Source organism: Periplaneta americana, chromosome 1 (assembly GCF_040183065.1).
Source record: "Periplaneta americana isolate PAMFEO1 chromosome 1, P.americana_PAMFEO1_priV1, whole genome shotgun sequence".
Lineage (NCBI taxonomy): Eukaryota > Metazoa > Arthropoda > Insecta > Blattodea > Blattidae > Periplaneta > Periplaneta americana.
Window position 1 is genome coordinate 102,784,814 of NC_091117.1, and position 15,233 is coordinate 102,800,046.

At 35.6% G+C, this 15,233-nt stretch overlaps 1 protein-coding gene across 1 annotated transcript in view; it reads right to left on the bottom strand.

The window, feature by feature from the left end:
• Positions 1–15,233, bottom strand: part of LOC138698967 (NACHT and WD repeat domain-containing protein 2) — a 487,839-nt gene that overhangs the window by 363,162 nt on the left and 109,444 nt on the right. The window contains exon 7 of the mRNA XM_069825158.1: positions 4,697–4,895. Coding sequence (XP_069681259.1) covers positions 4,697–4,895 — 199 coding nt within the window. The remainder of the gene's footprint in view (positions 1–4,696; positions 4,896–15,233) is intronic.

A 15,233-nucleotide genomic window follows, 5' to 3' on the forward strand; every position in this document is an offset into this window, starting at 1 on the left:
GGACCTAAGCTAGCTCTAAATCTACCATCAAACCAAAGAAGCTGTTAATAGTAAAAAAAAAAGTAATGACTTAAGAATGAGTACTTCTCTACTTTTTCTGAGCTGCCTAAATTGGAGTTCTATCATTACCAAACTACTTCCGGAAAAATATATTTTGAACCAAATTGGCAGAGTAAAGCTGCCCTCTACAAAGAATATGAGACATTCTATACATAAAAAATCACAGACCTCAATAAATATATTCTCCTAAAAACAACAACACTGTCATTTGTGCTGCTTTCGTGATGCAGGAAATGTTGATGAAAAATATTGGTATCATATTCTTATAAAATATGATGCAAGAAAGTCTAAGGAAGCAGACAAAAAAAAGACACTAAAAGAGTACTGACTATTGACTTGCAGAATGTACTTCTGTGCATATCTCTCCATGACTCAGCTCTGTACCATTAAGACGAAACTGAAACTGCATAACTTTACGCTGTTTGATTCACAATGAAAAGATGTATTTTGTTATCGATGGCATGAGCTAAAGATAGACTAAATTCTAATTAATTTACCAGTATAATAGTGAGTTTTATTTACAAAAAAATACCTGAAGATGAAGTAATTTTGTATAGTGATGAATGTACTTAACAAAACAGAAATAGTATTTTGGCAAATGATTTAATCGCCTTAACCATGAGAATTGTTCGGGAGTTTCATGAGATAGGTTACAATCAAATGAAGTGTGATTCTGTTCACTCTACAATAGAAAGAAAATTAAGCAATTGGTAAATTTACACACCTGCAGTGTATGTTGAAGCATGCAAAACTGCCAGAAAAAAAATTAGCCATACATCATATAATATCTTCACCATGACTTCTTCAAAGTATGTAGTAAAGTTTCGAGGCACTTCTCCATTGGACTTATTTCAAAAGCAGGAGACCCAACTGTCGCCGACAATTCGGGAATAATTATTGAATACAAATTGAATTTGAATTGTGCATGGGACATTATTTCTAAAAGGATGCCAAAGAACAGAGAAAATGTGTCTTTACCACAGCTTTATACAAATTCTCACCTACTTGCAGTAAATAAATAAAATTATGTCCCATGATTTCAATGTATTCTACGACTTCCTGCAAAACGTCAGCAGACACTTTCTTCCAGTTTAGTGGAAAGTATATAATTTTGTATAAATCCCAACACAACGAACAACAGAAATATTTATAAAATTGGGAAATTAAAAATTAAAATTGTCTTTACATCGTTTTGTTAATTTTTTTAACAGTTTGTATAATGGTTATCTGTAAAGTTTGTATTCACTTTTATCGTCGTTAAATTTGTCATAAAATATACAAACATGCCTGTATTCCACTTAAGTGTAGTCACTTACTAATTTGGCATCCATGTAGTTGTGAAAAACTATTGAGATTACTTAAAAGAACATAAAGTGTACGAAAGAAGTGTGTTCATTTAGTAAAAACCACGTAAATTCAAAGTCCTAACCAGTAACAAAAACCCGTAACTCCATCACACACAAATGTATATAATTTACAGTATATACTGTTATCGTACATTTAATGTATCACATTTCGGTTGCTAAATTCAAAACCACATCGATTTTGCTTTAAAAACACAGTCACAGCAACATTATTTCTTTCTCCTGTAAAATTTTCCATTTTGGAGTTACGAGGTTTTGATTCGCCAGCCGACGATAAACGAATTAAAATATCATTCTTTATGTGATTATAAATAACGATCTTTATATGTCATCCAGAAAACGAGAGTTCGCCTTCTTGTTAGTGTAGCTCTCTATATGAAGTAATTTCATTATGAATGTCGTTCGAATTGTAGTCCAAAAAAATAAACTATAAGTGGTAATATGATCTACAACATGATAAAGGGACTTGTTGCGAAATACATAAAGCATCTAATGATGAAGTACGTGTCTGTTTCATGTCATTCATTTTTATATTTGTCCATATGCTCAACTTCCGGCCGCGTGTACCCAACGACAAAAGGCGCGTATCTTCAAAGCTGCATGGTTGTGGATTCATACCTAGCATGGGGCATGACTTGTTCTGTTGATATCCGGTATCGTGCTATGTAGAGAGCCTTTTGTGCTCGTCTGTCATTAATTTTTTTTTTTAATATGGGCTAACAGTATATTTTGACAACGGTAGAGAAACTCTACATACATATATTTCGTTATCATTATTCGTTTTTATTTTTTTATTACATTATGTGAAGTCCCGAAATAAATTTGTTGCAATTTTACTTTCTCCAAATGACACATATTTATACGAACGTTTTTTACTTACAATAACCCATACTATCACCCCCTTAAATATATATCTGCAGTGCCTGGGAAAAATGACATAAGTCAGTTTCCACAAACCTTTTTTGATAGTTTATTGACAACTTACACTGGTTTATGTCGATTTGATTTTTTTTTCTGTATGAATTATTGTAATGGGAGAAATATTTATTTCTCTTTTTCCAAGCGTGCAGTTGTTCCGTAAGTTGTCAATAAATTATCAAAAAAGGTTTGTGGAAACTGACTTATGTCACTTTTCCCAGGCAATGCAGATATTTACTATGCGTTCTGAATCATCGTGTGTAATAGCCATACCATTTCGATTATCATATGATATTATATAAGAAAGAAAATCACAAAAATTTCTTGCTCATTTTGTGTTACATCTGCACTTAAAGACCCATTAATTTCTGGTTAAACTAGCGCTGAGGTAGTTTCCTTCCTACTTAGCTTATGCACCTTCAACTGTCTTACCAGTCATACTAACATAAATTAGGTGACATTACGAAATTTCAAGCTATGTACGAATCTGTGATAGGTTAGGTTAGTTTAGGCTTTTGTTATGTCTTGCATATACGTATCTGTGCAGGATTTTCAAAGCTTGGTGATTTTTGTTTAGTGATGTTGTCAAGACTGGCTACCGAAATGGCGGACGGAGAGAGGAAGTTAGGCCTACATTATGAAACTGTGTGTTTATTTCATTATTACGTGTTTTGTTCCACAGTTTTCTTTTAGTGGTTATTGAACTAATACAAGTTTTACGTTCTTCACACTACATCGTATCATGTGCTTTATGTCCCTACGTTCCTTTCCTTCACTATACAACACAACATTTTTACTTCCATTACCACGAACCTGTCATTTCATAGGTAATTTACCACATTTCCGAACAATTCCATTTTTTTTATATATATATTTCCCTATTCTTAACTTTTCAAATCCACATACACAAAAAATCCCTCACAAATTCAACCCTTTTCATTTCCAGAATCCCAGGAACTACCTCAGCGCTAGTTTCACTTCTCAATGAATACTATAATGTTTCATGTCTAAACTACCATTTCCGGATGAATTGACTCGATGCTGAATATCAACAAATCCTTCCGTCCATTCGTCCATTAGTTCAGGAGACATCGTTGTACACACACCCGGACGGATGAAGACATAGGCAGACACATACAGAAAATCATATTTTTAAATGAAAGAAACTGAAGACACGAATTTTCATAAAATTGTCGAAATAAATTTCTTGCATCAGCACAGTATTTCCTTTCTTACTTCGTATATTAGGAATGTAACAAATGTACAAGTTGTCCATGAGAAACCTTTACAACTTTAAATGTAAATAACAAAATTATTGAAACACGATATCTGAATACAGTTTTCTGCATGTTAATCAGAATCTGTCAAAGTTTTCATAGGAATTTTTTTGGATTGTTGAAATACGTTGTTTGGTTGCAAGTGTAAATTTTGGAGAATCTGACACTGAAGGCAATGTGGACAGTTCAGGAGATGGCAGAATGTGTATCCTGGTGTATCGAAACACATCAGATACACAGGTGCAACATCACGTCCGGACCCAATATGAAAGAGAAGCGCCAACACAGCCAACAATAAGAGAGTGGCACCGAAAATTTATGGAGATTGGAAGTGTGCTGCGGCAAAAGGACAGTGGGCAGCGAAGCACAAATGTGGAGGACATTGAACGTGTGTAAAGTGCATCAATTCTACTCGTAGCCAGCATGTCGACAGCAAATGTTGAGTGGCGTGGACACTTACCTGACTGAAGAGCTTGCACTAGCTGAACGTTATACGCAAATATACTCGGATACTTGTGAAAGACTTTGCGAATGCGGCAAGTTCAGCAGTTCACTAGCGGAGCTGCGAATGGACTTATATGGGCTTCAGACAAATGCACTTTGCACACGTTCAATGTCCTTCAAACTTGTGTTTCGCCGCCAACTTCCCTTTTGCCGCAGCACACTTCCAGTCCCCATAAATTGTCGGTGCCATTCCAAGATTATTGCCTGTGATGAAAGTTCTCTTCCATATTGGGTCCAGATGTGACGTTGCACCTCTATATATTTGATCGTGTCTCGATAAACAAGGATACAATTCTGCCATCTCCTGAAGTGTCTACATCTCCTTCATTATCAGATTCTTCAAAATTCATCTGTAATCACGAATCCAACAGAATTCCCATAAAACTTTGACAGCTTCTGATTAACATGCTGAAAACCGCATCCTGTTATTGTGTCTCAATAATTTATTTACATCTCAAGTTGTAAAGGTTTAATGTGAACACTCTGTATGTATTATTTGAAAGTATTCTTTTCTCAGTTCATCTGATCACTCGTCAATACGAATTCATTCCGCTTATAAACTTGCATAAGCACCTTGACGGAATTATTGCAGCCATGTAGATGCTGTAAAATCTCTGTCACAATTTGTCCCTGAGCACTTGAGTCCTCCTTGCGCATGGCGCGGTCGACGAGCTTGGTTATGTTCTTGTAGAAGTGAGTGATGAAGTGCTGCAGATATTCCTCGTGTGTCTCTGTGTCCAGTCCTTCACGTCCGATCCACTCCACGGTATACCTAAAAACATCACATATTGTAAAATTAACCTGAAAGCGCCTCCATAAGTTGTAATTAGTTTCCCAATATCATTAATAAAATATAACTTTTTTATTTGTTAATTGTTTTATTGCCAAGAACTAATCATTAGTTAACAACATATTTGTTCTGATTCCAAAGGACCACGTTCTTCACAATAATTCCTTATTTGTAGAATAGGCTTTTACAGGGAGGACCATAAAATTGTCGGAAATTTGATCGGTCGAGGATTAGGCGCGTTGTGGGAAAATCCGTAAAGGATGGCAGTCATCCGGTCGGAGATTATATTTCAGTACAGGAAAGGCAAGGACGCTACCAGTCGGCTATAGCAATGAACGAGTGGATTGATTTTCTCAGTTGCTTTCCTAACTTCCTGTGGAAATAAGTTATCACTTGTCATTGAGGGGTATATTACTGAATAAAGAATGCTCTTTGTTGAGAATTATCTTTTAAAACAGAAATCGTACGAAGGATGTGTAAGTAAATTTCGACATGGTTTCCCTGATGCTACAGTATCTTTAGAACAGTACGTGGGCCAGTGGTAGAATATAAATTACTGCACAGACTTGTCTTGTGATACAAATACTTTGGAAATTTCTTAAATAAGACATTGCTTTAACTACATAACGTACGATACGATCTACATAATTTTTAGCATTATTACTTAGTATTTACTTTATTGAAGTGCACATTGCATCTTAAACCCAGCGCATTTAACTACTTTCCTATTACATTTCTTCACTAATACCCACTCCTCCGGCCGAACGCTCTTGCTGTACAGGACCAGGGGCCTGTTTCACAATGTTTGCAAGCTTTGTAAATTGTAAACTTTGCTTGTAAATTGTAAACTTCTGTTTCACAATCTTTGTTTCTAATGTTTAACTTTACAAAGGAAATCAAATCTTTAGAAATTAAATTTTACTCACTTTACAAGTATTCTATTTCACAATGAAGGGTAATTTTACAAAAGTGTAAACTTTACTTGTAAAATTAACAAATTTTCTACAATACTTCTGAGATGTGTAAAGTTTGATATTGCAACAAATTATGAATAAATAAAATAAAGAAATACATATTAAATTAATTTTTGAGTAACTGGATAATATTAAGAATTAAACTAACACAGTTTTGATGTTATTAAGGACTTCTAATGACAGAGACGAAGATATTGAATTTAGGCCTAATCAAACGTAGACGTATACGTAAAATTCTCCGACCAAAAATTAATAACACTTTCGTATCATTGTATGAATTTAATGAAAGGTTTCGAATGAGTCCCGCGCTATACTTCGGAATACCGCGTATTTATTTTATATACGAAGACTGTATTTAATAAATACCGTACTCACACTTAAAAAAGAAGTTCCCTGCACCAAAAATAAATAATTTAATAATGCAATAAAGACACTACTTATGCGGTATTCTGAAGTCGTTTCGAGTCCCGTTTCGCTGGAATCTCTCCTACAAGGTATGGGACATCATATCCAACATCCAAAAGGGAAAAGTGTTGTCCTAACCTCAAAGCGATAACTGTATTATTTTGCATTGGTTGCATAGTAGCTGTCAGTTCTGTGCGTTAGCAGATAAGCACGGAATTCCTAAGATATCAGTGTGCAAAAGTACCCACAGGGTAGTTGATGTTAAGAGTTAAATTCGGGGCAGGTTTTTGATCACCAAAATGCTATTTACTATAGCACAGAATTTTTATGCTGCTGATGGGATCACTAATGTTTGTGAGGTTATGGATACAACATTAATAAATACCGATGGATCAACACAAAAAATGAACCAGATTTTGTAGTTAGACATCGTAATTATTTTATCAATTGCATATTTGTATGTAGACTAAATCTGTTATTTACTTATTTGACTGAATTTGGTGCTAACTTCGGTCATTTAAGTAATAGACGTATTGGTATACTCTGCCAATCACATCACATGATATTCCATTGTCGCCAATATGTAAAAATCTAAATACCGTACTTTTAATTTTCTTTAACAATACTTTATATTTTCTGTTGCTGAAATATGAATCAGCAAGCTTAGAATAATCTATTTTAGTACAAAATATAAACATATGTATGTATAGTAGTAAAAATACAGGGACTTTAGCTCTGCTCCTTAGCGATTTTTGTAAACTGTCGTTGGCGATATTGTGTAACCAATAATGCGTATTTGTAAATTTCTTTAGCCGATTTTGTAAAGTTCGTCAGACTTTACAAACTAATAAAATAGCATTGTGAAACACAATTTACAAGCATTTGTAATTTTTACTTGTTATTTGTAAATTATTAATTTGTAATTTGTAAGGATTGTGAAACGGGCCCCAGGCAGCGCGGATCTACCCAGCACTCGTCCACACTGCGATGGGTTAAAGTGAGGGCAAATTTTAAATGGTCCTCTGTAGAATGGATGAAGAGACAGTATAAGTAGTGTTGCCAATGTGCGATAATTTGGTATCATGTACGATCCAACCCGCGGATAGTACGCAAGATGTACGATCCTCTCGGCAAAGAGGGTAAAACATGTCAAAAACAGAGGATTTTAAACATTTATTGCAGTTTACGACATTTGAAATTTTATACGTACATTTCTGCAGTATTACGGGTATATTTTACTTATACATTTAAAGTAGTTTCTGCATGTAGCATTTCTGCGTTACAAGTACTGTACAGTCTACTGTCGCAAAACATATTTCTACAGGGACATCACTTTATTTTTACCAACATTTTTAACATTAACCTGGCTATACTCGGAAACACTGTTACCCCCCTTCCATTACAGGAGTTTGGTGTTACTAGTGCAATATGTAAACAAATCATTTTACTAGCTATAGGAGGAGAGAAAAGTAGTGTATCCATTTATGTTACAGGGAAATATAGTATTACGATTTTCAGTTTGGTCATTACTTTTACAGTATTTTATCAAAAAACAGTAGAATAGTAACAATTTTTTTTTTCACAAACTCAACTCTTCAGGCGGTTATATACATTATGTAATGTCTACTTTATTTAGCATATTACTAACCTAATTTATTCCTGAGAATTTTGTGAGCACTTCCGTAAGAAACCCCAATTTCTACAGCTAACTTCTTGACCGACTTATTAGGACCTCGCTACATCCTTTCTCTGGCAACTTCTACAGCATCTTCTGTCACCTTTGTTGGCCATGTCACACTTTTCTTCCTTTCTGTACACTCTGTTGCTCTAAATTTATCTACCAGATTAATGACATTTCTACGAAAATATTCCGTAATGATATAATCAGGAAATTGTGACAAAAAACTGTTGTTCACATTCGGTTACATTGTAATTCCAGTTTCCATCATCGTCCTTCATACCTACAAACAGTAAAACAAAACTCTTGATTAAATAATGCTGTTAAGTGCCGTACCATATTATCATAGGGTACCGTACTTTCGGCAACTCTAATCTTCACTTGTGCTCAGTCCACACAGATAAATCCAGATATGCTACACACCATACCTGTGTGAAAATAAACTTCAATAATATAAGCTTTTTCTTCTATAGAAAATGCAACATATTTCTGAAACACACTGTACTCTGTACGGTTTATATCACTGCTAGCAACAGCGGCCGTAAGTTTGTGTGACTGACGTTAGAAAGGACCTTAGTGAAAGGGGTGGGAGTCAAGTACATTTAGAAACGCAGGTACAATAAAAATTGAAGTAAAAATAAAATGATGTCCCTGTATAAACATTGGTCGCCTATGTCTCGAGGTCCAGGTAACATGACAGCTTGATTTTGGAAAACATTATTATAACGACAAGAAATCACGTAGTGTCCAATACTTGTGGCTATTCAAAAATGATGCTGAGAAACATTCCTTTGTTTATTTCAAAACATCTCAGAGAAATGGTCTCTCCAATCCATTCAATAATCTAAACATAATTACTTGCCATGTAACTACGTAATAATTAATAAATTGGTTATAATGTTTTGAGAACCCTATAACAGAAAAAGGAAATAAACATATTCAAAATATGGGCCTATTTTGTACATACAAAGGAACAAGGAATAGCCTGTTATAATACTTGTTTGTGCTAGTCGTGTTTCGTGGTAATGCACGGGCAGCAAGAAATCAGGTGTCATTGTGATAGGTTCTGACATGAAATAGTGGCAATGGAATCAGAAGATAGTGATAGTGTTCTTAGTAAGTCCTACTCCCAAAAAATCTACGTCCGGTGTACTTAAATATACAAGATGAAAACAAAATTGTAGAAAATTATGGTAAACAATTCCTTAATTTAAAGCTTGGTTTTGCTCTGAACTGTGAAAGGACTAGATGTAGGTTCTGGCTCCTCTGTTTCAGCTGTTGATCCTCCGAAGGTAAAGAGACAACGAAGTGTTTAAAAATAATTTTATGTGCTGATATTTAATTTTTAACAATTATTATTTCCTTATAAAATAAAAAAACACTATGGAGGGAGTTTAGGTAAAGTAATCAAAATAGACCTATTTCATATATAATGTACAATCTTCCAGTCAAAAGTACGATAATTTGTAAGCAATTGTGCTATCCAGTCAAGCCTCGGGGTTGGCAACGCTGGTTTAAGGTACACTGAACGTCACTGGCATTGTCTACAGATTAACAAGCAGATCTCTTGCTAGGTGGCTTCGCTCGCACTTGGGTTCGAAACACACATGGACTAGTTAGGCCCACCTGGTTCAATTTTTCCGAGATTTTGCTCAGTTATAAGACGAATTCCATGTATTTTCCGACTCATCTCACCAAAGCAACATAGGATCAATTCCATCGATACTAGACAACTGCACAATTGATACAGCGTAGTTAAATTGCCTACTTATAAAATGTGACGCTGAGAATTTCAGCTACAACAGGTACATTGTCCTTATCTCTTTAAACTCGGACGCCTAATACTGTTAGATTCTTCGCAACAATGCAGTACGAATTATTTTTCTGATTTTTCATTGAGGAATTCATAGTGATATTTATGGCGGATAAGACCGCAATTGGGGTTTTTATACGTGTTCTCCCGTTTCCCTTTATTAGGCATTTACATTATTCCTTAGCATTCCTCTGGCGACTCAAGGAGGAGGCTGGTCTAGGCACGAGTGGGGTTGCTGTTCGAAACCTGGGTATGCAACAAACCTTAGTGCAGTCAGCCGATGTGGATTGGGAACGCACCTAGCATGAAGGTAAGCGAAATAGATCTTGAAAATTCGCAGTGTCCCCGCACTAAATTCAATTCATATCATTTATTCCATTGTCCGTCACTCGCCCAAGTCTACTTTGAGAAACAGAGGCAATCTTCTGACATCCATTATGTTAGTGGATTTCCAAGTGCGTGTTTTTATCGTCTACATTTGATCTTTTAATGGACCACAAAATATAAAAATCACAGGTGGTCAGGTCGGGGGATCAACGAGATTAACAATAATGACACTGTCCTGTAACACTATTAATTTTATTTGTTATGGAAATGCACGCTGTATGAAAATGTCGGAATCCTATTGAACGTTTTCTTGATAAAAAGAGGCCCGACAATTATTTTTCCTCTGATGGCACGCTATACACCAACCTTCTCGTCATGTAGGCAAATCTCATGAATAATGTTTGATGTTTCAATGGACCAGTAGCAGTAAGTTTACAAATTTACGAAGCCTTGGAGATGGAACCAATTTCACCTTCACGCGCTAGGAACCAACCGGTACGGACAAAACCTCGTGCACGGCCCACATTAAACTGAGAGATCCAGCACATTTTTTTTTTTTCATAAGCTTCACTTTATTGAAGAAATATCAAAACATACATGTCTTTAACGTATGCATTGTTGAGATATATAAAAATTATACAATAATTGATATAAAAAGTCTGGTAATTAGCATCCACCTAACTGTGATACATTAATTGCTGTTACAAATTTACAATTGCAATATTATGTAGGTAGGCCTAACAGTATGTTTGCTGTTATTTACAAAATAAATGATTTTGGCATTTTGTGTGTATAAAAGAAATGAGGATCATATAGGTTTTGCCCTGAATGATGAATGAATGAATTTTCACTTTCATTAATGCTGTCGTAAAATTTTCTCACTCGTTCTTTCAAAATAATTTCAAGGAACTTCATATCCAGAATTTCATGTAATTGCACAATTCTAGTGTAGACCTACCAATCATATGCGTGAATTATTTTTAAAGCTCTATTCTGAACAGTTTGTAATGTTTTAAGGACACTTTTGGGAATGTGACAGCAGACTGGCGCTACATATGTAAGTATAGGCAGTACTAACATTTTATATAGTACATTTTTCCTTTTTAGGCTAAGCACTGGAGACTTGGAAAGGGGAAGAGGTGTAATATCCTTGCATTTCCTTTATATTTCGTGATTTCAATATGTTTATAAAACAGTAGGCTCTTGCCTACAGTAGATATACAGTATATACTCCTAAGTATTTTACAATATCAGAAAAGGAATTTCTTGGTACTTGATGGATAAATTATCTCTTGGGCGTTTTCTACATTTGGTGGATAATACAGCTTGAAATTTTTCTGGATTAATTGAAACACACCACATTTTATGCCATTCCAACATAGAGTTAATGTGACTTGGAAGTGTTGTTACAGCATTTGTGGGACAGTAGGGGAGAGTTGAGTAGTATCGGACATCGGGTAATATCGGACAGTAATGTTTCTTTCATCTACCACCAGATGGTAGTACAGTGATGTTTCTTTCATCTATCACCAGATTGTAGTAACAGTGTTCAGATGTCGCATACAGAAACGTAACCATGTCACTTAGGTACTACCGTCTGGTGGTAGATGAAAGAAACATCACTGTCCGATATCACCCGATGCCCGATAATACCCAACTCTCCCCTAACTCGCGTGATAAATGGTAGTGTCATCAGCATACATAAGAATTGAAGTTTGATTTGAAGTGGGTATATCTGCCATATATAAACAGTATACAATAGGGCCCAATACTGATCCTTGCGGAACACCAGCAGCTGTATAATGAGTTGAAGACAAAGAGCCATCCATTTTTGCTTGGAATGTCCTATTTCCACTACATTCCTTTCGGAGTAAACTATGCTAAGGACATCTATTGCCGTAGATAGAAATTAATTCAGTGAGTCTAGAATTCATAATATTGCATACATGGTTTGTTTCCTTTCCGTTTAAAGTATGTGAAAGTCCACACATGTATATCAATAATTACGAAATTTTCAATGTCACTATTTTTCACTGACCTGCCAATAATGCTACCTACCATTAAGTTGTGTACTCTTACACATACAAATTATTGTATAAAAGAAACGTGTGAAACTGTCTACCGCAAGTGAGAAACACAATTTGTCTCTTGCATTATTAACGGACCTATTAATAAAAGTGGTAATTAGAATAGCCTTCAAACAAAATACACGGTGTCCACAAATTATCTTTACAATTTCAACTTTCTAAGTAACAAAATAATCGAGCAACGTAACACAGTTGCTCTTTTCTTTCAAAAGAAAATCTCTCAACGTTTTGTATATGTTGGTTTTCAGTTGTGCTGGGAAAGTGGTGGAGAGGTGACGTCACATTTCGACAAAATGAGTACTCCACAGGAGAAGACACAGTGTCTTTCCTGGTTAATAGACACAAGATCATAATATATATTGGTCCAACGAAATTTCAGAACTAAGTATGGAAGGGAATAACCATCAAGACCAACAGTTCGTGAATGTACAGAAAGTTTATGGAAACTGGTAGTGTCCTGCAACAAAAGGGTGCCACTCACCAAGCAAAAGTGATGAACATCTGACAAGGAGAGGACACGCTCTGTATATCACCGAATTAAATGAGATTGTGTGGGATGAAAATATAAGACATACTGTTTAAAGTCATACCTGGTATGGGTGGCCAATGATCCCTCGTTTTGGAAATATTGGCTATTGTTTGTAACATACTTCAGTTAGGTGCCTAATAGGGAATCATTAGACTATGTAACAGCGTAGCTCATATGGTTGGATGCTGAGTTGTCATCCAGGCAACCCCAGTTCGAATCCTAATGCCTTCTCATTTTTTAAAACCTGATATTATTATTATTATTATTATTATTATTATTATTATTATTATTATTATTACAACCAAAAGGACAATTTGGCCCAAGAGTGCAACGTCAAGTAGATGAACTCACTTCTAAATTCGGAAATATATGTGTAACACCGTCTTCATCAGGAAAACTGGCATCTCAGCTCCGTAAGCAATACCTGGATAAAGTAAGAAAGACATATGTGAAAGAGTAGCCATTTCTTCTAATTCCGAACTAGTGGGAAGGGCAGGTAAATCCTTCTTTGTATGATGAAATATTTACAAATGAAGAAAATGAAATAACGTGCAACCTTAAAGTGATTTCACCAAAATATACTGGATTATGCCAGTCCTGTGATGTTTATTTTTTTAGACAGGTGAAGATTTTTATCAAATATTTGCAAAATAGCTCTTTCCTTTTACAAACTGGACGACAAATTGCTTCAAGGGAGGATGCCCTCAAAATTCACTCCTTAATTCACTTTCAGTTGTCAGCTCCTATATTCAAAGCCATGTTGAAATATGCGTGGTATGCATCAAAATTAATAAACGAACGAGAAATGTTTGTGAATGTGAAAGATGTCTGTTTCGCAGCAGAAGTGCGGAAAAATGTGTGTGACTGTGGACAACCTTCTTTCATTTGCTGTGCATGGTGCAGGAAATATGTATGTTTAGTGTGTTTTTATGACATTTATCATAATGAATAGAACCAGTTAAGACTCGAACTCAGTTTGCCTGGATTAAAACTCAGCGCCCAACCATGTGAGCTACGCTTTTACGCCATCTCATGCTTCCCTATTAGACACCTAATGGAAGTATGTCACAAACAATAGCTAATATTTCCAAAACGAGGGGTCATTGGCCACCCATACCAGGTATGACTTTAAACAGTACGTCTTGTACTTTCATCTCACACATTCTTATGTCATTCGGTGATATACAGAGCGTGTCCTCTCCTTGTGAGTGAAGTTTTTGTTCCCAGCCCTACAAAATCTGTTCGTAAAGCAGTCAGTGTTCCAAGTTCAACTGTACACAAAGTGCCGCGCAAGCGTTTGTAACTGTATGCTTACAAAGTTCAGCTATTGCATGCCATTAAGCCATAAGATAAACATTACGACCACCCGACATTACTCCTCTGGATTTAATCTTATGGAATTGAAGCGGTGAGATCAATAACCACTCAAGTCCACTTCTAGCCATTCATTTTTTGCAAATTTTAAATTAAATTTTGGATATTTCTACAAGTGTCACGACTTTAAAAATTGGTACACTACATTGTCTTGATCTCTAAAACAATCAGAAATATTACGTGCAAAAAATAATAATTACGTAAGAAATAAAAATAGTTTTTTTGCATTTTTCTGAAACTTGTGTAAATGGACTTGAATGGTTATTGATCTCACCGCTTCCATTATGTTAAGGATATTTTGTACCGATGCAAGTTCCGAATACTGTATTACTCCGACGAAGGATTACTGCAGCCATCCCAACAGTTCAGAGATACTAGAGCGGACTTTTCGCCTTGATATCCTACAGGCAATGTGAGGGGGTAAACAAAACTTTTAGAGATTCTCTTTTTAATGAAAAAATATCAGAACTGTGTACCTCGCTCCATTCTTTTGTTGTTTATAGTTCTGTAGTGCTCGGGAAAAGTGACACAAGTCAGTTTCCACAAACCTTATTCGATAATTTATTGACAACTTACGGAACATTTTTTTCGCTTGAAAAAAATACATAGGTATTCCTCCCATTACAATAGTTCATACTGAAAAAATCAAATCGATATAAACCAGTGTAAGTTGTCAATAAATTATCAAAAAAAGATTTGTGAAAACTGACTTACTTATGCCACTTTTCCCAAGCACTGCAGAGTTGAAGTTGTAAAGATAATTTGTGGATACCGTGTAATTCAGGCCGTGGTGTTTTTTGATAGTTAAGTTACCCAACCTTGCGTGGAACCCGCGGTTATCGATTTGAAATCAAGCCTACAGCATGGATCTTTGTCCGTTATTAAACTGTATAGTTCTCCTATGTTCTCTTTAGAAGAAGCTCACCATCATACTGTCTCTTCATTCCGGGAGGTCTCTCATATGTCCGCCTAAAGGTTGACGCTCACTGGCACGAACCGACCGGAACGGAAATCTACAGCAGTCCGTCTTCCGCGGAAGCTCTGACGCTCACTGCTCGGAATATTCCGGTACAGTCGACAGGTAGTCTGTTTTAAACATGGAGTGGGATAGTAGTTCCGAAGATTATTTTATT